At 37.1% G+C, this 23,060-nt stretch overlaps 1 protein-coding gene and 1 long non-coding RNA gene across 8 annotated transcripts in view; one reads left to right on the top strand and one right to left on the bottom strand.

The window, feature by feature from the left end:
• Positions 1-23,060, bottom strand: part of LOC120770451 (sorbin and SH3 domain-containing protein 1) — a 92,355-nt gene that overhangs the window by 25,264 nt on the left and 44,031 nt on the right. For 2 of the 7 annotated variants that reach the window (XM_040097929.1, XM_040097930.1), the window contains exons 3-12: positions 10,988-11,458; positions 10,525-10,620; positions 9,859-9,998; positions 9,597-9,669; positions 7,295-7,327; positions 6,447-6,612; positions 4,113-4,233; positions 3,432-3,464; positions 251-303; positions 5-183 (exon numbers count right to left, since the gene is read on the bottom strand). In XM_040097929.1, coding sequence (XP_039953863.1) covers positions 5-183; positions 251-303; positions 3,432-3,464; positions 4,113-4,233; positions 6,447-6,612; positions 7,295-7,327; positions 9,597-9,669; positions 9,859-9,998; positions 10,525-10,620; positions 10,988-11,458 — 1,365 coding nt within the window. Of the gene's footprint in view, positions 1-4; positions 184-250; positions 304-1,106; positions 1,167-3,431; positions 3,465-4,112; positions 4,234-6,446; positions 6,613-7,294; positions 7,328-9,596; positions 9,670-9,858; positions 9,999-10,524; positions 10,621-10,987; positions 11,459-23,060 lie in introns of all 7 variants that reach the window. The other 5 variants (XM_040097932.1, XM_040097926.1, XM_040097927.1 and 2 more) reach the window with 3 other exon arrangements.
• The window catches only part of LOC120770469, a 95,294-nt gene that overhangs the window by 66,853 nt on the left and 5,381 nt on the right, over positions 1-23,060 (top strand). The window lies entirely within an intron of this gene.

Below are 23,060 nucleotides of genomic sequence, written 5' to 3'. Positions count from 1 at the left end.
TCACCTTTTGGTCTTTCCGGTGCTGGTTTCCTAAACCCAAATAAAGGCGGTTCGCCACCCGCTTGCACGCTCTTATAAGCTTGCTTTTGTTCGACCGGGCTAAGTGGGCTGGCTTGTGGCACGTCACGCTTGCGGAATACCAAATTTGAATCACTCGCGTAACCAGACTCTTTGGCTAGGGCTCTATAAAAGTATTGTGAAAAGTGAGATCAATTTAAATGTACTTCATATGGATGCTAGTGAGGTTTACCTGGAAAGATTTCCTTCAGTATAGTGTGGCGAGAGCTTTGTTTGTTCCAAGTGCTGTTAGTTAACGGAGTGTGTTAAAAAGTGAGAAGAGAATACACATGTTATCATATTGTCGAGGTGAAGTTTTAAATGCGTCGATTGCATTAAAAAATAATAATTTTTATTAACAAGAATATGCGTATAAATATGTTTATAAAAAAAAATATGTTCAAGCTTTTTAAGTTTGAGTGATGGAATGACAACAACAGAATTTGAAAAAAAAAAATCACGCGGGCTGGTTTGGATCATGGGTTGGACTATCGGGCTATCATTTAGGCTGTAGACTTTGTTCGATAAAGAAAAAGTGTCCAAACCTGATTTCATTTTTGTTATGCGTCTTACATTTTTGAATGTGATCTTTAAAGAATTTTAGTGAATATAGTATAATTAATTCAAAAATCACTCCACAAACTTAAAAAGCTTTTCTTCGTAATAATATAGTTCAAAAACATAACTTAAAAATAATAATAAATAAAAATAAATAATAAAAAAGTGAAAATAAACTAAAGCGAAACTAAAAAGTTGCTTAAAATCATAATAAACGAAATAGTGGGGTTGATTATTTCTCTCGTAAAATTCGTTTCAAGAAGTCATTAAAATATAGTATGCAGTTTCAATGCGATAAAGTGCAGGTGCCTTGTCCACTACCCGAAAAAATATTTTGGTGGGATACATTTTTATTAACCACCTATTAAGTGTGCATTCTGTGCAGTGCTTTCTACGCTAAGTAATACGAGTTTCTGGGTGCTCCATATATAATGCACACGCGACTCGCATAGTAAGTTATTTGAGTGCTCATGAAATTGTTGTGAACTTACGTTTACATCATCGGCGAATTCGACGAGTATACGCGGAATTACACGATGCTCCCTTAACCACTTAACAAGTTAGTGAATTCCAGATATAGAATTATTTCGAAACAGAAAATATTAGTGAAGCAAGATTTATTGTGAAAAGATGATTTCAGTAGAAAGAAATATACCTACATATATTGCACTTAATTACTAAACGGGAATGTTTTTAGAATCTTGAAAAGTTCCACCTACATATTAAATAAAAAAGTGAATGTTGGTGGGTAAGGGGTTGTCATTTGAATTAGAAATCAAGTCGACACACATGTATGCTGTTTTAAGTAACCATTTTCTATTCTGATCTCAAACAGACTTTGATAGTTTGATTGTTTCAAAAATTTCTAGAACTCCAGTTCTATTTTAATAAACGGCTCTATAGAGCATAGTATTACTCAGGGTAATATTTCATTTGTGAAAATTGTAGTCTTCAAACAACAAGCATTCTCAAGACCTTAATAAAAACCGAACTTTTTTCTTGATTGCCTCGTTCTATTTAATTTGATTGTTCGATTTTCCTCTGCAAAATTTTACCGTTTAAAAGACAGCTATACGCAGCTTAATTATACTAGAAAGTCTATGTAATGTAATACGACGTTTTCAGAGCGAAGGCTATATTTGAGAAATTGTTCGGCAAAAAAGTCTGTAAAAGTACATTTCTCTCTATAAAAGGGAAAGTAATTACCTAAATAATTGATAATATTATGGGTTTTCAAATACATATATGGCTTTAGTAATAGGTACCTCGCTTTAAATAAATTCGAATGGGTTATTCAACATGGCGTTAGAAACATAAGATTTCGTACTAAAGCATCCTATCAGATTGTCGTTTGGGAGATCAAGACTTAAACACTTGGGAACGCATACCTTCAGACTTCCCACCCAGCTGGCGGGAATGAAAATGACTGTGCAAATTTATATTGGCTCCTAAGCGTTTTGCTAATTTATAAGTTCGAACACAGGAGTTCTTCTTTTCTATGGTCTCACAAAAGACACATAGCCATCTAACATAACCTAACCTAACCTAACCTGTAACACAAAAATTGTGATTGGCTTGGTTTCAAAAAACCGATTATTTTTTTATCTTATTAAATTCTACAACACCTCCGGAATAGTTTCCTAAATTTTCAAGTTGATCTGAGTAATAGTTTCGGAGATACAGCCTTGAGGCTAGCTAGGCTATGTTTTTGAAGTCGGTTGGCAAGATTTCTTGGGAACTACTCAACCGATCTTTATGAAATTGTATACAGGTCCTTGGAATACAATTCTTCGACGAAGAATTTTTTTCGATTACAACTATTTGAGAACTATTTTCCTTCGTCCAAGTTCTAAGCAAAAAGGCCGACTCTTTAATTAAGACTGGGTATAGCAAGGAGCTCGATTGAAGGGTGCAAAAAACCTCATGGACTGAATTTCCAGCAAAATCGATACATTTCTGAAATCGATGGTTACTGGCGATGAAAAGTGGATCACTTACTACAACCTGAAGTGAAAACGTTCTTGGTCGAAACGCGGTGAGCAAACGGCAGGCAGGAAGATTTATTGTGTAATTCGAGAGATGGGCTTCTACTATGAGCTGCTCACCTACAGCCAAAGTCTTAATTCGGACCTGTACTGTCAATAATTAAACCATCTGAAGCTAACAATTGCCCAGAAGCGACCGTATTTGCTCAAATGGAGAGGAAATGTTTTCCATCAGCACAATGCCAAGGCACACATAGCGCTAGTGACTCGCCAGCAGCTCCGGAAGCTTGGTAGAGATGTTCTTATGCATTCATCTTATAGTGTGAACTTGTTTTCGAGTGATCTCTACCTGTTATTAAGCTGTTCCTGAATAAAGTGAATGATTTTGCTTATGAAAAAATTGGCTTAAAGAAAAGTTTATGAGAATCGATTGCACAGTTTTTTTGCTTTCACGGACGAGATTTTCTATGAGAGTGGAATTAACAAACAACCTTTACACTAATAATAGAATAAAAGGGTGCACATATCAGCTAAATCTATTAACTCTAATGGATTTCTCTTCACTGGACCTTATGCATGCAGTACCATTACTGCAAATCAGACATATTTTTAGATTTTACTATATAATCGATTGTAATAAACCACCCTGTGTTCAGCTTCCGATGGCCTCGTAACCAATTAAGAATTATTCCCACAACCATATTAACACTAAACTAAACTGTATTCATATCAATTTATGGCTTTTCAGTCATATCATCATAACTCATATTTATCAATCTTTATACTCGTATCAAATAATAGTTAAAGTTTAATCAAAAAGGTGATGCATACCCCATTAAAGATGTCCATCACTTCGTCCCACCACTAGAAAACGTGGAATAAAATAGATTCAGTTAAATGAAATAATAAATAAAAAATCAAAAACACAAAAATAGCTGCATAAGAATACAAAAGTTTATAAGTATGCTATATAAGACTATGTATGTAGATTTGTTGTGGCTGTTTTCGACTGCAGAAACCTTGACGATAATCAGCTGGAAACGTGATAAGCACCGTTGTACACGTACGAGTATTGTACGGCGACGTAATCGAAATTCACGGACAAGGTAAATAATATTAACGTTATAAATAACTGTTATGCAAATAGAAACACGTTTAATGGTATGTATGTATGTATGTGGTTCAAAGAGTTAATAACTGAGCGTAGGTGTGGTGTGAATGTGTGCGTAATCGTTTGATATTCGCGTAGGTGTTCGAGTGCTAACGGCAAGTGAAAGTGAATAGCGTAGAATGCAAATGTAAGTACGTAGTGTACTGTGTGTGTGTGTGTGACTTTAAAGTGGAACGTATGATTACTCGCAGCAATTAGATTGCATTACTTTGCATTAACCTGGCTGAATTGATAATTGCTGTTGAATATGCTTATTTATTTATTTTTTTTTGAATTTCAATGAGTTTGAATTTGTTTCTTTGCAACTTTGCATTCGAGTTGTTTGCTTTTTATATTTATACCTCTTTGCGTTCCTTCTCTGAGACCGATGAACGTCCTGTTACGTAGTCTTCAATGCGTCCAGGTTGATTTTTGTACTGGTTTTGTTCCGATTTAATCGGATTTGGCATAGTACCATATAATCTGAAAATGTTATAACAACACGAAATATATATGAAAGGCACATTGAAGAATTGAAAAAATTTATATTCATAATTTAGAAATCAAAACAAGGAAAAACGTTAACTTCGTCTGCACCGAAGCTGTAGTACCCTTCACAGTTAAATTTGTCATAGGATCTTGATTTTGATGGGTCAGTTTGTATGACAGCTATATGATATAGTGACCTGATCTGAAAAATTCATTCAAGGACTGAGCGCTGCCTAATTTTACAGCCGGAAGCGGTCATTAGTACTCTGGAAAGGTCTGAGGTCGAAACCAATTCTCACGCACCTCATATATTGTCTTCTCTGAGGCAGAACTGCAGTATACTTAGCGGTGTGGAACAGGGCGCGTGCACTAACATAGAAAAGGTCAACAGTTGCACCCTGCATATGGGGTTCTGTCTCCTTTACTCTGGATTGGACTTGAACGACGTGGCTGTAATGTGATAGCGTATGAGATGTTGCTGCTCTCAAGGGTTGAATGAAAATTCCTAGATACAAATTTACCAAAGGGTACCTGAATGTAGTAGCCAACTGGATGGAAAGAAGCGGCTTAGTTGCCACTCCAAATAAAACTGGACTGGTTTTATTTACCAAGAGATTTAACTCACAGATGTACTCTTTCTCTCAATAGGGGGCTCTCGACTTTACTCTGTCGAAAAGCTGAAGTTCTTGGGTTCATTCTTGATAGAAGACTATCATAGAAGCGCAATGTAGTTGAGAGGATAGTAAACAATTGCATGTCTTATATTATTGTAAAAGAGCTATTGAGAAGCGGCGGGGCCTATCAACAAACGTTGAGTTTTTTGGTTTTACGAAACCCTTGATTAAGCCAGTATTCTAGTACGTAAAAGATTCATTGAGCAATGGAGGAAAATTCTTTCAGCACCATTTAATTGGCTCAAGCAGCTCACCACTTCCGGTCTTAGACCAGTATCCTCCGGGTAGCCAAAAAAACATATGTTAGAAAAAACCTAATGCGAGATGGCGAAACATTCCCTCCCCAAGGTTGGGCGCTAGGTTTGGTTTGGCTACGAATGAAAAGAAGAAAACATCCTCGAATGAGAGATCCCCGTTTGATACAGCGGCTTCGCTGGCTAGGTCATGTCCGAATGGTTGAAAACGCTCCAGCTCTGAAAATATTCGGCACATTACCCGCCGAAGAAGAGGAAGACCTCCATTTCGTTGGAACGACCAAGAGTAGAACTTGGACTCTCTAATTGACGCCAAACAGCGAAGAGGAATTACGATTGGCGCGGCTATAACCGCGTAAGCGTTGTCTACGTCAATAAAGAAGAATAAAAAGAAAAGATTCATTGAATTGCTACTTCTAAGTAGGGTTCACAGCGCCGCAAGTCCTAACTGGACCATTTCCTGTTGACTACAAGGCATAAGATGAGGTGGAAACAGCAAGACCCTTTCTCCTTCACTGTCCAGCTTGCGCCAGACTAAAGTTGAAGTATCTGGGTTGTCATACTTTGTAAAAACCCTGCCAATCGGCTGGAATTGATATTAGCCGCCTCAATAAATAATGGCAGGGTCTTACTGATTTAGAACTAAGAGTTCTAATTGTTCAAGTGGAATTATTTGAGGCCTTGCAAATATCGCCTATTTACCTAACCTTACCTTGTTCTGCCTTTTATAATAATTTAAGCCAAATTTCATGAAGATATCTTGTCAAATGAAAAATTTTTCTATACAAGAGCTTGACTTTGACCGGTTAGCTTGTTAGGCAGGTATAAACTATGGCATATTAGTCTTATTCGAACAATATTTTCGGAGATTACAGCCTTGTCTTAGACTATAATATATCCCGAATTTCATGAAAAAGTAAAAAAAACGTTTTCTATACATGATTATTGATTTTGATTGGATGGTTTTTGTGGTAGCTAAATGCTATAGAGATCCTATATCGGCAATTTGGACAAACAAGCAGTTTTTTGGGGATAAAAGGGCATGTGGAAAATTTAGATCGATGTTCTGAAAACCAAGGGGCTAGTTATGCGAAGTCAACTTCAACGAGAATACAAGATACAGATACAAGATAAGTCACAAAAGCAGCGCAGCAGGAGTCGCGGGATCTGAGGAAATTTAGAATATATTTCACTTTCCATTTGCTATTTTATTCTTTTTTTATCTACCTATCATCTATTAATTTTCAATTATGTATTAACTTAATTCTACATTACTCACTTATCGTCCTGGTATGTATTTGTGTGGCGATTCGCAACGTTCGTGGCCGATGAGACCGATTGCAAACGTCGGCGATCTAATGTTCGATACTTTACTGTGGAGTAGTCGGAATCGTAATTGGGCTCGGGCTCTGATTGATAGCCAGTCGCTTTCAATTGTGGACGAGCTGTTGCAAGATGCGAAAATATTATTCAATAAAATGTGGAATCAAATTGTGATATATATTTTGTTTAATAACTACATTTTTTTTCATTATTATATTATTAGTTTAATTTTCTGTTATTATTTGTATAGCGAGTTTTTAGTAAAATTTTGGTGCATTAGCGGCGTAACAAATACCAGTGAGAACCCAAGACCTCCACTTAGTAAAGGGTCATTTAGTGCGGTGTTATACTTATAATATAAAGTGTTTGTTGTTAGAATTGTTATTGTTGTTAATGGTATATCATATGCAGTGCTGATGCTTATTGCTAGGTGTGGCAGATTGTTTCCAAATAATATCCCCATAACATTTCCCAAGAAATCAGGCATGCTAGTATTTGTTCTAGATTTTTATTTTAGTTTAGGAGTTCAAGGGTAATAATGTTAACCCGCTTACTCTGTTTATGATTCTCATATATACATACAATTAGACAATGAGGCATAACAAATGTGCTCAGGTTCTAATAAAGCATTTCAAGCATTCCAAGACACGCGTTCTATTAATGTACGTCTAAGGCTTTATAAATATCTAATGAAGCATATAGTCCAATGGACGCGTTTGCAATTTCTACAACTATTTCTACATTTTACTATTTTTTCTTGTTGTTTTAATTTTCTTGTTAAAAAGTAAATGTAAAAATCATCACCTCTTTGACATTTGTAGCGAATCACGTAATCATCTGTGAGTGTTGTAGTTGTAGGGGCGAGTAGAGGCGCGTTGCAGTTGCGATGCGTTGCGTTGCGGAGCGGCATTGCCGACGTAGTGTGGCGTGAGCATTAAAACGGGGAATGGTATAAACGCGGCAAAGCATTTTGAAAGCCGAAAAGCGTAACGCGTATAATGAGCGAGTCGGAATTCGATAAAGAAGGGATAGTAAATATTATAACTTAATAAGTAATGGTTAAAAGGCTGGAATTATTCTTTAATTTGGCTTAGGTGCTTATATAACTTATTTCATGTTACCAATTATTCAAGAGCTTAAGGCAAAAAAAAGGAAAAAATAATAAAAATAAAATAAAATTAAATAAATTTCCTATTTCTTTTTATTTTGTCAAAAACCCAAAAAAAACCGTCGATTTTCTTCAATGACAATTAAGATTTCTCTAATTTCTATCACTGATTGCCTTATTTATATGGCTATTGTCGGTTCTGCCACGCGCTGCACTAAATCTTTTCTTTGTACAAACAAACGTTTTCATATGGTATGTGAGCATGTATGTACGCTAGTTATTTTAATTTCCGTTTAACGAGCGGAAATGCTACTAAATATGGCGCGCCAATAAATTTTTTGCACAATTCCTACATTCACTATAAATTAGTGCCACTCGATTAATTAAAAAAATTGGGTTTGTGACAGCACAACATGAAATTCGTCACATAGAGCTCAATAACTGTATAAATGTTGGAGGAAAAAAAGTGTGAGTATATGTATTGGCAGAGTGAAGACCATTTTGAATCAAAATCAATTTTTCGGTAGCTTTGATTTACCAAATAAAACATAAAATTTTTGTATGTTGAACCACCCTAATATTCCTTGTTGAAATATGGCAAGAAAATTACAGTCATACAACTGTTCTCAAAACACGGAAATACCTTCCTCTGGAACTGTTGGTTGCTATGAAAATGATTCTGGTGAACTGAGACAAAATTTGTCTGTATTATTAAGAGCGTTTAACTAGCTTGTAAGCATAACATCCCATAGATCATTCACAAGATCTTATTATAGATAAATCTGGATAATTTTGAACGTAGGCTCCAGTCTTTTTTCCACAAGCCAAAAAAAAAAAATATGTATACATGTGTACATATACTATAGGTACATATGGATATTGGGAATATGTCTTCAGATCTGTACTTTTGCAGTTTTTACAATCTTTTTTTATAAATTTATACTCCTAAAATTTTCCAATTAATTCAGAATCCATACTTTTGAATTTATTTTTGAAGTTATTTCATCTATATCGAAAGAAACCCGCGTACCGGAGATGATTGTAGTGAATTTTTGAATAAAAACATCTGCGAAACATTGTTGTAGGGCAACGAGCCCTCCTGAGAACTGCGGACCGGAGAAAAATAACAACCAATTTACCCCCTCTCTTCACTTCTCTACATATACCTAACTGACAACGACATAAAACTACTCATTCCATAAGGGGTTACATGGGCTTACGGGCTTCAAAAATCGATTATTATCTTATTAAACTCTACAATACTACCTCTAGAATATTATCCTAAATTTTCAAGTTGATCCGAGTAATAGTTTCGGAGATACAGCCATGAGAACTCGAGGCTATCTTGGTAAACTCCCCGTCTTTAAAAGCGTTTTTCTCGAAACCATGTCTTTGAAGCTAGTTGGCAAGATATCGCATGAATGACTCAACCGATCTTCATGGAATTTTACACAGGTTTTTGAGATACAATTTTTAAAGACTTTGGACTAAGGATTTTTTTCGATTCAACTATTTAAAAAAAAATTTCCGAAATTTAAATTTTTTTTGTAAAAATGTTTGCCAAAAGTCCAATTTTCAGTTTTTTTCCTTCGTCCAACTTCTAAATTAAGATTTTAACTAAAACACGTATTTTTCACTTTAGATGATCCTGTAAGGAGTTATTCAGCCAACACGGGCGTATCTTTTTTCCGAGAGGTCACCGGAAATGGACGAGTTTAAAATATTATTTCCAAAAATTTCAGAATTTCTTTGTCAATAGTGTGTGTTTGTAACAATAAAAAATTCGAATAAAATATTTAATTTTTTAAAGAGAAAAAAAATGTTGAAAAATGTCTGGTTTTACCCGAGGAAACCCATATAACCCCTTAATTTCTCTTAATATTTTTCTTTACAAACCATCCCTCGTCCGTTAAAACCTCATTTACCTAATAAGAAGAATAATTCTACTAAGAGTAAAATTAAATATTTTAGAATCATTAAATAATTTGTATTCATTACCGCCGCTCTTCTGCTTGTGTATCGTTTGATAGAGTCGTTTATACCATTCATGCTGATGTGGCTCCTTCACCTCCTGCGACGCGTGACCAAAGAATAACACATCATTAACGCCGATAGACATCGAAAAAGCACGATCGTTTCGTTTCGGAACGTTTCGTATTTGTGGTGAAGTGTTAAAATATGAAATTTTTCAATACGATAAATTTCTTCTTGTCTTAAATTAAATTTGTTTGTAATGTGTATATGATTTTGCGCTTTTTACCGATCTCAATATGATGGGCATTCCATCGTTGGTAACCGGTCCGATGCCGTCGACCTGCCGTCGACCCAATTGTGCCATTTTTCTTGGACGATCGTGCTCCGTTTCCGGTTCGCTCATGTACTCATGTTTAACTTTAAAAACTGCAATTCAGTATTATAGAGTGAGGAGTTGTTGTTGTAGTTTCTATTTGTTCATATTTTAAAGGTTTGTATGTATTTTGGTTCACAACAAAAAGTTCTCAAAAAACATATAAGATTTGGTAAGTTTACTAGGCAACATGGATATTGAAAAAAGTTACCACATTTAATTACAATAACAAAAGTAAGGTTACATGCAAAAACACAACGTACACACCCTACGTATATTTTTAAACAATTCTCTGATATTGAAAGGAAAATATAATATTCTTACACTTCGAAAATTACGCTCTTTTTACACTCGATCTAACACTGTTTCTCGGTAAGCTTTTCAAATCCCACAAGTTCCCACAAAAAATAATAGAAATCATAAAACGGTAAAACACAGAGTTGCTTTGCCAACGGAAAGTGCGTAAGTGTCGTCGTGAAAGTGATCGTTAGTATAAAATACGTACACAGTCGAAAACCATAAGCACGTAACGGAGTTCGCCGTGTCTTTGGACCTTCATACTACAATGGCTATACTTACTGACTTCATTGGGTTTGTAAAATGGCTGAGCGGTGTCGTGTCGGCGTCGCGCCGCCGGCGAGTATAATGCCGATGTGGAGGCTGATCTTTCGAACGCTGTAGAGGGTGTGAGAAAATGTTATGTGGTTAGAGATGAGAGAATTTATTATAATGTGCCCGAGACAATATTTGCAACAAATACAAATTAACCAAAACAACTTTGGACGAGACGTTGCCCAGCCTCAAAGTTGAGCAAATGTATGTATGTATGTATATTGTTTATGCAAATTGTCTAAACTTCACAGTTTCGCTCATGCAACCGAAGACAAAAAAAACAACACTCTTCTATGTATGATGTTCGTGATTGAGACGATTTCGCAGGCACAATTCACTATTTATGCTCAAAATATGAAATGAAATCACACAAAAACAGCACAACGACAAAAACCGATAAGTGATAGCGATACATTTTAACCACCCATACTTTTGATTTTATCCGCCACACTGTGACTGGGTCCGGTGCCCACGTGATTCAGCAATGAGGACTCAGACGGTATGGAGTCGCAGTAGTTCGTGCTGCCAGCCGAGCCGATCGTAGTTGTAGGCGTACTGAGATTCGTATAACTGTAGGCGGAGCGTGGTGAGGGCGCTGCATAGGAGCTATCACCGTCAGTGGTTGTGGCGCTTTGACGCCACGGTGGCGATATTTGAGCTGTACCGTCGTTCGATTGCGGCGTAACGACGTAACGACGTGGCAGTGTTGGCGATTCGAAACGCACAGGACGAAATTCTTTACGACCGCTGGTCGGCGATGGCTGTGGCGTCCAAACGGTTTGCCCGCTGCCTTGTGCTGGAAGTGGTGGTGGCGGTGGTGTGGGTGTGCTGACCTTCGGATGTATGTCGTTCAAATTGGTGAATGATGTGTTGGGTGTTTGCGTGCCGGGTGTCCAGATGCCTAAATGTGCATATAGTCCAAATAAACACAAATGCATGTACATTCGTATGTCCATAAGCAGTATGAGGAAAGTGAAGAGAAAACGTTTGATTGAAATCGCATGTAATTTGAGTTTGAACAAAATGTGTGTGACACTGATAAAGATGAGGCTGATGAGTTTGATAACGACGATCACGGAAACGACTCGTAAAGTACGAATAACAAAGACGGTGTTGGCGGTGGTGGAACGAGCGGAAAATAACGAGGTTACAAAAATAAAGGACAAGTGAAAAGCGAAAAAAACCACAAGTTCAATGTAGAAACTTTAAAATTATTGCAATTTTTGGAGAAGTTTTGGCAATTACTTTTTGCAGCATTTTCTTAATTGACTAATATAATTTCAGGATTTCCTAATACCAACGGAGTAGTAAAGTTCGCGAAAGTCGTCGAACCGAAGGGCTCAAGTTACCTTACGGAACTTCATTCCCCCACATACCAAATATATGGTCCATGTGCCATGAACTTTGAGCTTTGTGGAACTTCATCCTAGATAATGTTAAACTCCTAGGTATTTAGAATTTACCCCGACATATTAAATATAGGGTCCATGTGCCATGAATCCCCGCACGTCCAACGAATCCCCCTCCTCTAACACTTCTTTCGCTATAAACGGACCTCGTCGGAACGGCAGGTTTCCTGGGCCTCTCGATCACTATCGTCTTTTTAACTACACAGAGTTTTGAAAACCACAAGAAGAAGACGGCAGAAATCTTGGCTATAAGCATTGAACTTTGTCAACAGACAATACTTTAAAGGCGATCAACATAGTAGACTTCCAAGTGTGACTTTTATGCTAGAAAACATGAAAAACAATGGATCGTTTGGGATTGCATAAGTGAATATATAGACAATATTTTATCAAAACAATGCTTCCTGTCAAGAATCAAAGAAAAACTTGCATAAATTTAGCTCAAAGTTTTGTACGCATGTTCCATATTCTCCTACGAACTTTTCTTTCGACTTTTTCTCTTCTTTTCTTTTGGATCTCAAGAGAATGCACACTGGAAAGAAATTGTGCGAAGGTTGTTCATGGGGTGCTGCAGTCGGGAAGATGACAACCAATAGAGACAATTAAAACAGGGTTCTCAGACTGCTCAGTCTAGTGAGTTACTCTCGCATCGTGAGAAGTAAAATGTTATGGAGAGAATATTTTCTAACAATATTTGTACCTCGTCAGGCACTCTCAAACCTCGTAGTGTATACTGCTCAAGGTGCCTTAAAAATTAATATTTTCACTTATTAAAGATTCCCGTTGTGAAATACTGACAAGTAAAGATTTTTGTGATTCATATTCCAGAATAAACTTATTGAAACATCCATATAGTCAAGTAAATATAATATTTTTACATGCTTAGGTCACTGCTATTATTTTTATCAATTTCAATTTCAGTTCAGTTTCGCTGAAGTATTGCAAAGCTTACTTTTTTTCCTTGAAATACCGCATCAACTTTAATGAATTATTTTTATAAACAATGTGAAGCTAAATTTAACGCAAAGCGTAAACGAAGACTCTATTTTTAGCTGAATATATCTATATATATGTATGTATGTATGTATGTATATAGTATATAAGTATTGTATTTATATAGAGCTAAGAATGAATATTTCCATAGCAGCAGCGAAATAGACGGATGCGTGACGTTTGCAGACTGGAATTCTTACTTTGCCTACACTTAAATGATTATAAAAACACTTAATTACATACGTAAACCGTTAAGGTATGCTGCTAAATTGAAATCACCCGCAGATGGGAACAGAAATTTCTGCAAAGCGAAATTCTTTCAAGTTATTTATGTATGTCCGAAAAGAAAACATTCGCTAGAGATGATGATTAACAACCAAATATCGAAAAAAATTCAATATCATAGGATTTCGAACGGAAATAAAGTAAATTGATTAAAAAAAGAACAAACAATTGAAAAAAAATTGTTTTTGGCATTTCTTCTTTGCATTCGACACGCTTTTGTTTACAGGGTAATTCAGTATTTGCGTGCAACACTGAGGTAATCATGCAACAACAACATGTATGCAACGCCAAAGCATCACATTTGGCAGGCAGTCAAGAAATGGATGGCCAATAGTAGTGGCCAACGGCGTTGGATGAATCATCCGTTTTGGCGCACGTCGCTACTCGGGGCAGCTACCAAAGCACCGGGCAAAATAACGGCAAAAAGAACACGAACGTAGACAGTGAAGTGTACAACATCATTTGCAGTCTCAAAGCCAACGCCGAACGCAATATAATTTTTGTTGTTTTTTAATTATTTTTTGCCTGAAAACTACGCACAAAGCTTTAAAATCACCGCGTTCTCGCTGATATTTATACGTACATTTGAGGGTGTGCGTCTGTGTACATGTCCATTTAACGGCAGTGAATCTAATAAAATTTCGACGCCTTCATAAATGGTTTTTTGTTTTTGGTTTTTGCTTTCCTCAATTTATCGGCCACCTGTAAGTGAACGAACGCGGTGAAGGTGGCTGCCACCAGCGGCACCGCGGGTTTCTTGGCTACAAGCATAAAAAAGAAACTGTCTCAAGGGAAGTGGCGACACTTCATTTCTCATCAGCATCACATCAACGTTGACTCAGCGCAGATGCGATATGGTACATTTTATTTGTGGTTTATGTTTCTTTTTTGTATTTTTTTTTTTCAATCAATAAAAGAGGACTTTCTTTATTTTTAGGAAACATAAAAACATTGTAGCAATAAATAACAGTGATATATGCATATTCCGTTGATATTTTGAATACAATTAATTTTGACGTGTGAGTTGATAAAATCGATGGATAGGAAGCTGAATGTTTGAAATTTGGATGGAGACTACTGAGGATAGACATTTCTTATTTTTCATTTCCGGAATTTGTTTCAACAAATTTCGATTTGAATTTGGCTTTTTGTAAGTAGAAAAGTAAAGAAGAATAAACTGGTAAGATAGCATAGTTTGACAAAAACTAATTGATTGAAATTAGCTACATTATCTGGTATTTTATTGGATAAACCTTGTTAGATTCTTTCTCAATTTTAAACCTTGAATTAGATAATAGTAGTGTAAGTTTGTCACGAAGTTTGTAACACGGAAATATCGGAGAACCTACACTATACGAATATAAAGATGGTATACTATACAAATATAAAGATGGTCAGCGTGACAAGCTAAGTCGATTTCGCCATAACGGCCTCCTTGTCCGTTGTCTGTATATATGCGAACTGAGTCTTGGTTTTTGAGATATCGATCTGAAATATTAAACACGTTATTTTCTTCCCAAAAGGCTGCTTATTGTCAGAATCGTCGATATCAGATCACTATAGTTCATAGCTACCACACAAATTGATCTATCGAACTGAAGTTCTTATAAGAAAAAATATTTTTATTTGACATCACGACATGGGTATGAGTTGTTATCTAAGACAACGTCACAATCTCAAACATATTGCTCAGGTCGAACCACTATCGTATATATATAACTGTCTTTCAAACTAATCGATCGAAATGAAGACGAAGATCTTTTTAATACTCTTTTATGAGAATTAGTTCTTTTGACCTCTAAGCAGAATAAGTTGCAATTTACAATAAAATATAAATGGAAATACAGTAAACGTTCCAATCTTATATCCTATGAAACGTTTGGAAAACAAAAACCTTTGCTCTTCCGTACATTTACTTCAAGACCATACTGAGTTTGTAGTTCATAATGGTCTTTATATATCCGTTCAACTTAATGCTAAACAAAAAACTACAAAATACCGCGAATTGTTTTTGTTTTAATCTTGGACTTCTCGCAATGACAAATTAAACATAGATTCAGCCGGGGACAGGTATTTAAATATTAATATATCCTCATTTATATTAGGTAGGATGGGTAGGTCGTAGGTAGATGGTTTTTAGAATCTGTATCTCGCTTTTGTTACACAGCAATCGAGTTAAGCAATATGGCAATAAAAAGATCACATTTCGTACTAAAAAAAATATTTTCACAGTTTTGTGACTGCTTTAGTCAATATTGTTTGAATATGGTTCAAAGGCGGAGAACAGCAAAGAGAATATACGGCACATTTTACAGTTTTTATTTCATAGAGAAGAAAACGTGAATTAAGCGGCTCTAAATGCTAGTAGTATTCGGTTTCGTTGGCATCGTTCCGATAATTTTTACGGGAATAATCCACCAAGCGCTGGAAGGCCAAACGAAACTATGAATAAAATAATGGAAAACATCAAGTTCGGTAGTCATATAAGGTAAATTTCGATTGCCCAAGAGCTTGGCGTGTCACAAAGACCCTTTTAGCCGTATTAAAATAAGGCTGAATATAGAAAGAAATTCGATGGATGGGTGGCACACGAGCTAACGCAACAAAGACAGGATTGGCTGTAGGAAAGGCTTGCTGTGTATTTGGTGGAACCAGCAGGGAATAATCTCCTCCCCTAACTGACAAATTTATTTCGGATCTGTAAATGGATCATCTGAAATAACCAATCGGCCAGATGCAGTCAACTTTGGCCAATTGGGGAGGAATTCATTTCCATCAGGACACATATCGGAAGTGAATCTCCAGAAGCTTCAGGAGCTTGGTTGGAGTGCGTCCATCTCATAATTATCTTTGAATCTGACATCAATTGATTGCTGCCTGTTCATGTCTATGGCGAATAAATTTTATTTGCGACTGCCCCAGTTTTTTGACAATAGGACCGAGGGTTTCTATGAGAGTGGCAATGTAAAATTAATCTCAAATTATAGTAGCAAGTTAATATACAAAATGGTGCATATTTACCCTGAATCTGATAATTCTAAATATGCTTAGTGAAACCTCAAATTTTTTAGAAAAGTAATTGATTTACATTTACTAGGCACTAACTCTTTCGAGCTTACTAGCAAACATTGTAATCAGAATCGCTGATCTCACGACGCAAAAGCGTAATGTGGTGTACAAATAACGGCTATGAAACAGTAGCATGTATACGTATGTATGAATAGCTTCTCCACCTACTGAAAGCACTACGAAACGAATTTGCAAAACAAATATTTTCCGAGCCTATATTTAAAAAACAAATATTATAAAAAAAATTCTGAAGTAGTATGAGAAACTTTTTTGTGAAAAACTTATCCTATCTGATTTTCCCCATATGATTTTTTATTGGCGCAGACACCGACTACGCGGTTATATGGAGGATAGAGCTATGTGTAGAAGAACACGCAAGTGAGGAAAGTTCTATGAGCGCCATTCACTTGGGATTGGCCAAAAACGATTCTTTTACATATGGCTCAAGCAGCTCACGACTTCCGGTCTCAGACCAAAAAACTTCTAGGTAGCCAAAAGCCATCCATTTGAAGGCGAGCTAAAGTGAGAAGGCGAACATCCCTCACATAAAAAAAAACACACATAATGAGAAGGAAAACATCTCCATATGAATAAAATAATAATAATAATTTAATAATTTACGAAAACATTTTTTCATTATTGATTGCTAAGCGATGTTTTTATATAGACTCCTTGTAGTTTGTTTGTCATAGTGGCATTGATATGGATACCATTAAATAACCAATTTCAAACATGCATCGTGATCTCATTCACCTAAAGAATTTTAAGTTGCATAGTAAGCATTGGTGACCCGTAAAATAAGGATGAAGCACACATATTGATGTGACCGTGATGACACATATCATCGAGGCGCTCTCCTGGGAACACCAAATTTTCCAAAAAATGAAATATAAAACGAAGAAATTTTGGCTATTTATTATTAGTACAGTTCCTCTATTGAAGAACCTTTTTTTAAGAAGTTGTTAGATGATGATTTGCATTCGAAAAAGTTTATGAATAAAATTATGTTTTTATTTTAGAAAAATCAATTTCGTTAAATAAATAAATAAACTGTTATTTACAGTTTATTTACATTTCTTACAAAATTTGCATAACGAAATATTATTCCCAAGATTTTTTAAATTACAACAACTCTCATCGCCACTCAAGCTCTATTTACACACGCAGTAGTTGACTGCAACGTCTGAAAGTCACCCACAACAGCTTATTGAATTGAAAATACAGTCAACACAAAACTTGTTTTGAAAAAATCAGCCAGCCCTTCAAGTGGTTTATGCACACTTTCAAATCACTTTTGCGCTTTCAAATCACTCTTAACAACAACAAAAACACTTGCAAACACAAAGCACTAAATCAGGACTTAACACACGTTCGAACATACTTGAAATAACAAACTTCAATTACACCGCTAACGCAGCGGCAATGTTCTTTGGCTGTATGCGCACAGGACCTTTGTAAAAAGGAAGCGTTTTTTGTGATTTCGTTTTCACTTGCAAATTGTCGCTTTTTTATATTTAACTCAGAGATTTGCTCGACGATTCGCGTTTTTGCTGGCTGACTCCGCGCGCGTTTGGAGTCGACTGAATGTTGCGTGACATCGCATAAGTAAACACTCCAAAAAGCTGACTGCTGACTGCTTCGAAGCGAAGGCAAAAACATCAGCGCTATTGTTGTTGTTGCGGCTGCGACGGCTGCTGCTGCTTCTGTTGTTGCTGCGGTGTTGTGCTGAGGCAGCTAAATGCCCACCGCAGGCGGAATAAGTGCACTGCAAAAATCACTACCTTGTTGAATAGACTATGGCTTGATGGTCGCATGGACGGATGGACGTGTGTACGGGTGGATGAAGGCAGGAAGGCAGAACGGACGCGCAGACAGACGTTTGGACGGGCGTAGGTCAGGCTAGGCTGTCGCGGTAGATTCCAATGCGACGCAAGCACACACCCAGTTCGAGTGGCGTTAAATGAGTGCAGCAACAACAACAGCAACAACAACGATAACAATAATAATAACAGCAATGACAACAACTCTTACATGTACCAGTTGAGGAACAAGGCGATCAATTACAAAAGCGAAATGGCAATGCGACAACCGGTGACTGACTGACTAAGCGGCTGAGTGAATTAGCGCGTCAGGGGCGAACAATGCAAATCAAGCGTACTTTTTATTCTCAATATTATTTTTATGTTGTTGTTGTTGTTGTTGTTGTTTTGCGGGAATTTATTTCAATCCATTTCTTTTTTAATTCGCCATTTAAATAAAAAATGGAAAACAATAAAAAAGCAATACCTGATCAGTCAAGCATCAGTCAATCGTGCGCGTCCACGTCCGTCTGTTCGTCCGTCCGTGCGCGCTATATGCGTACACAAATACAATTTGAGTATTGACAGCATTTTTGTGACTCCCTGACGCACCCTACAGTGGCGGCGCAAACAACCGCACATACGCGCCTGCATGCATACACATAATAATGAACTGCCAACAATTAAGCTAATGGCAACAACAATAACAAAGCACATTATTGTCGATTTGTAGACCATATTCGCATATTGTCTAATTATTGGTTCTTTAAAATATTTGCTTCAGCGGTGTGCGCTTATGCGCTTTATATAGTTTAGCGGTGTTTGTTTGAACGTCGCGCGCCACCGCCGCGGGCCATGAAGCAATCGAACGCGCTTCCGATATGTGCGGGCGCGTACACAGTAAGACATACACACACACACAAACGTGTATAAAAGCAAGTAGTTCACAATGATAGCTACCGCTCCAAGGCACTCAACCGCGCCGCACCACCGTTGATACTATTTGTAACGCCGCGCGCCCGTTCAGGCGCTGAGCGCTGAGCCGTTGGTAGTAAAGTGGAAGGCGGCAAGCGGCGCACGGCAGTCGCAGTCAGTCAATCAAATCAAATCAATCGGAAACAAGCTTTTATTTAGCTCTTTTTGCATTACTCGCTTTTTCATCTAGTAAAAGTATTTTTGAAATAAAGAACATACGAATAAACTAGGTATGTACAGAACAATAAAAAAGGAACAAAACCAAAACAAAAAGAAGAAAAAATTTCAGCGCGCAACAACAAAACTAGGCGCGTACAAGGAGCGCCGTTGGTGCATTGAGTTTAACGAGACCCAATCTGCCTTGAATACAACTCCAGTCGCCACCTCAATAGCGCTGCGCCACATTTTTATGCTTTACCACACGCATACACGCGCACATTTGTGTGTGATTGTTGACGCGTTCAATGCCCGCCTGTCTACCAAGTTGTGGCATGGTGCGCTTTGTGGGCTACAGTTAGGCGCTCATCGTAAAAAATCACTAAAACTATTATTGATTTTCTGCAAGCGCCGACGGGCACTATTTAGCGTAAAGTGAGACATAGTGAAACGCGTAGCTAAATAACAAAAAGTTACAAAAACCCTATGGTAATAAAAATAAATAGAAATTTATTGGGAAATAAAGCGGCCGTTAGGATTAGTCGCTTCATCCGCTTAGCCTTAGTCGACGCGCGCGCGCCGGGTGGCAGGTATTCTATCTACACTGTGTACACTTTTGCGGCTTTTTATGCGAATCTCATGTTGTTTATGCTACTAATGCCTTTGTTCACCAGCTTTTGGCCCTTAATAAGGTGCGGCGATTTAAATCGATTTTCCGTAGCATAGATTCGTGCAAATAGAAATTTTCTAACGCTTTCCGAGATTTGTTTACGATGACCCAATTCGCGGCAGATAAGCAAGTGGAGAATAAAAGAGATGATTGATGGGAGTGATCAAGGTTCGTGCGTTGTAATTATATAATGAAATCATTAATTTGGAAATTAAGAAGAAAAGTTTGTGTAATTATAGGTGTTGTTCTGGTAATGGAGTTGTAAGCGAAAAATCAATTAATTTACGACAAAGAGAAAGAGGGAAAAGAACAAAAAATATACTTATAATAATAATGTTATGCTTTAAAAATCGCTTGATATTATCATTATCAAGTTATTCTCACAGATCTTATAAAATAATGTGTGGCAGGTAAGAGAACATAGGTGGTCGTAATTATAATTACTTTTATTGCTTCTTTATCGCTCTCTATTCTATTTTAATAGGTGATATTTTTAAGGTGTATACACCAAGTTTTTGTACACCTTAATATTATCTTGTAAGTGAACGACAAAAGAACGCAGTCTTAATTAACAATTCGAAAATTTTGGCGGAGTTCAGCGATTTTGATAAAATAATAATTAATTAAAATTTAGTACGGGAGGAGTATACTATCTCGATCTATACCGAAGGGTCCAAAATGGATTGCGGAACGGGGACGGAGGTATACCGCGAGGATCTTGATATCTCTCTCTCTATATATATTTGTCTACCAAACTCAGCTAGCAAAGGCTTGTGGAGTTCTACTGAACGATTCAGGAAGAATTCAGGAAGCTGCCATATACTCAGCCTTCCGGTCGCCAAAATATTAGGTTAGGTTAGATGGCTGAGCAAAGATCGCACGTGGACTACATTATGTAGTCCTTTGTGAAGTCATAGAAAAGAAGAACTCCTGTGTACGAACTATGAATTAGCAAAACAAGTGCTTAAGTCTTGACCTCCCAAATGCGGGACAGTCAAGAAGGAAGTGTTGAGTTGTTTTCACCTCATCTTCTTCCAAACAGCTTCTGCAGATGGCGTCTGATAGAATTCTCTGCCTTACTGCTTGGGTGTCAATAGGGCAAGGACCCATTAAAAGCCCCAAAACTAGGGAGATGCCAGCCTTACTGATAGCAAGAAGATCACTAGATCTCTTGTGATTGATCTTTGGCAAAAAAGGACACAGGACGACAGTGCATGTACCGATGATGGCCCAGCGCTGGCCAAGCTTCTGCGAAGCCCAGTTATTTAGTAGTAGAACACAAGAGGATACTGGAGCACCGATCCGCTGCCATTCGACCGACAGAGGTTCTAGGGTCCCTTTTCTTGCTAGCTCATCAGCTTTGTAGTTTCCGGCGATTCTGCTGTGGCTTGGCACTCATACCAGTCTTATCACTAAGGCACTCGATGCTCTTGATTGGGCACACTTTGATCAGTCAGAACGAATTCGAACGTTCAAGACTTCTCTGAAGGAAGTTCCACTCTGGAACAGTAAATTTTCCGCTATCTTAATGACTGCAACTTCAGCCTGGTAATCTGAAACTGGTGTTGATAGAGAACTCCTAACATTAGACCTCTCCAACAACCTTCTCCCCAAGCTTTGACCTAACCGCGAAGGAGTTCAAAAAGATTACTTTCATCGCAGTCAACTCCACTTGTCCATAACCTGAGTTCCCGGCCAGACGAACATTTTCAGCAACGAAAAAGCAGTTAGTCAAGTTCCGTTAGACGAATCCGTCGCAGAGATAATATCGTGTACGCTAAGAAAGATCAAGGGGAACCCCATACTCGTTAGAACTTATGGATCAAAACTGATGAAAATCTATAAAATATGGAAGATAGCGAAATATTTTTGCCCACAATATGACAAGACAAGCACTAAGAACCTACTAAATAATCCAGGAACAGTATATGGAGCTTTCAGTTACTATAACGTGTCATTTGCCATTCGAAGAACATGCATTAAAAATGGGGATGCTCTATAACAAAATTTGCCGTAGTTGCTCGAGGAGAATAAAAAATCGGGTTTACACTTTCACTGTAAACTCTCAGCTCTATCATAAACCTGACATAGAACTCTTGGAACTCATTAAGGTTTGGACCTTGAATGATTATCTACAAAAAGTATAACTGATATAAATGAAACGAGGTTCTAGGATTATAACGGTCTTACGATGATATTGATACACCGTCAATGGCGCAAATAGCGTTAGTTGAGCCTGAAGGTTTAAATTCTTAGTTAATTGAAAATATTCAGATTGCTCGGAAGTGATTCAATTTCGATCTGTACGACGAAACTCTCAGCTTCTATATAACAACACATTTATATTTATGGATATTTAGCTACGTGAACTTGAGTGAAAATTATTGTCAAAAATTTAATTAACGACTCGGTTGAGATTTCGCCCACACATTTCGACCTGACAATGGCCCTGGACCGAAGATGTTTGAATGTGATGTTAGAAGGGCGCCAAAAGTGCTCACCCCGCGCGTGTTAGTCGTAAAATATATACACACACATGTAAATTTGTAAGTAACACACATTCGGCGCGATATTGACTCATAAATAAATCATTTACATGTGTTCATAAATTAGTGACTATATAATTAGATGTTATTGTTGCACGCACACTTGCCATAGAAAAAGGATGCATATGTAATAGACGCACATGTGTATGTTTGAGAGTGGGTGTATGGAATAAACAACCCACACACCATTCAGGCGTTGCCAATAAAAACACGATTACCAGCGACAACACGCATTCGGAAACTTAGCGGTGGCAGCAGTAAAACTGCCAGAAAATCTTTAATACGTTGACGCCAATGCAAACAAAAACAATAAAAAATGGAAAAAAGTATCGAAAAACATGATAGATTTAGTCGACTAACAAAATTATGCGCTGATGGATTGGTTGAAAGATTTAAAAGGGGCATAAAAGAGCGGGCAAACAACGAGATGCTGACAGTTCATTTCCAGCGGGTGGCAGTTTCGAAAAAAGTAGAAAAAATAAAAAATGCTGAAAAACGAAATTAAAAGTAAAAAATAAAAAAGTGTTGAAAACACACAAAATTAAAGCAAAGAAAATGCTGAAAAAAGAAAAGTGTGCGCTTAACTGTATGTTGGCCGACA

Source organism: Bactrocera tryoni, chromosome 3 (genome assembly GCF_016617805.1).
Source record: "Bactrocera tryoni isolate S06 chromosome 3, CSIRO_BtryS06_freeze2, whole genome shotgun sequence".
Classification (NCBI taxonomy): domain Eukaryota; kingdom Metazoa; phylum Arthropoda; class Insecta; order Diptera; family Tephritidae; genus Bactrocera; species Bactrocera tryoni.
This window is presented reverse-complemented; position numbering and strand designations above follow the sequence as displayed.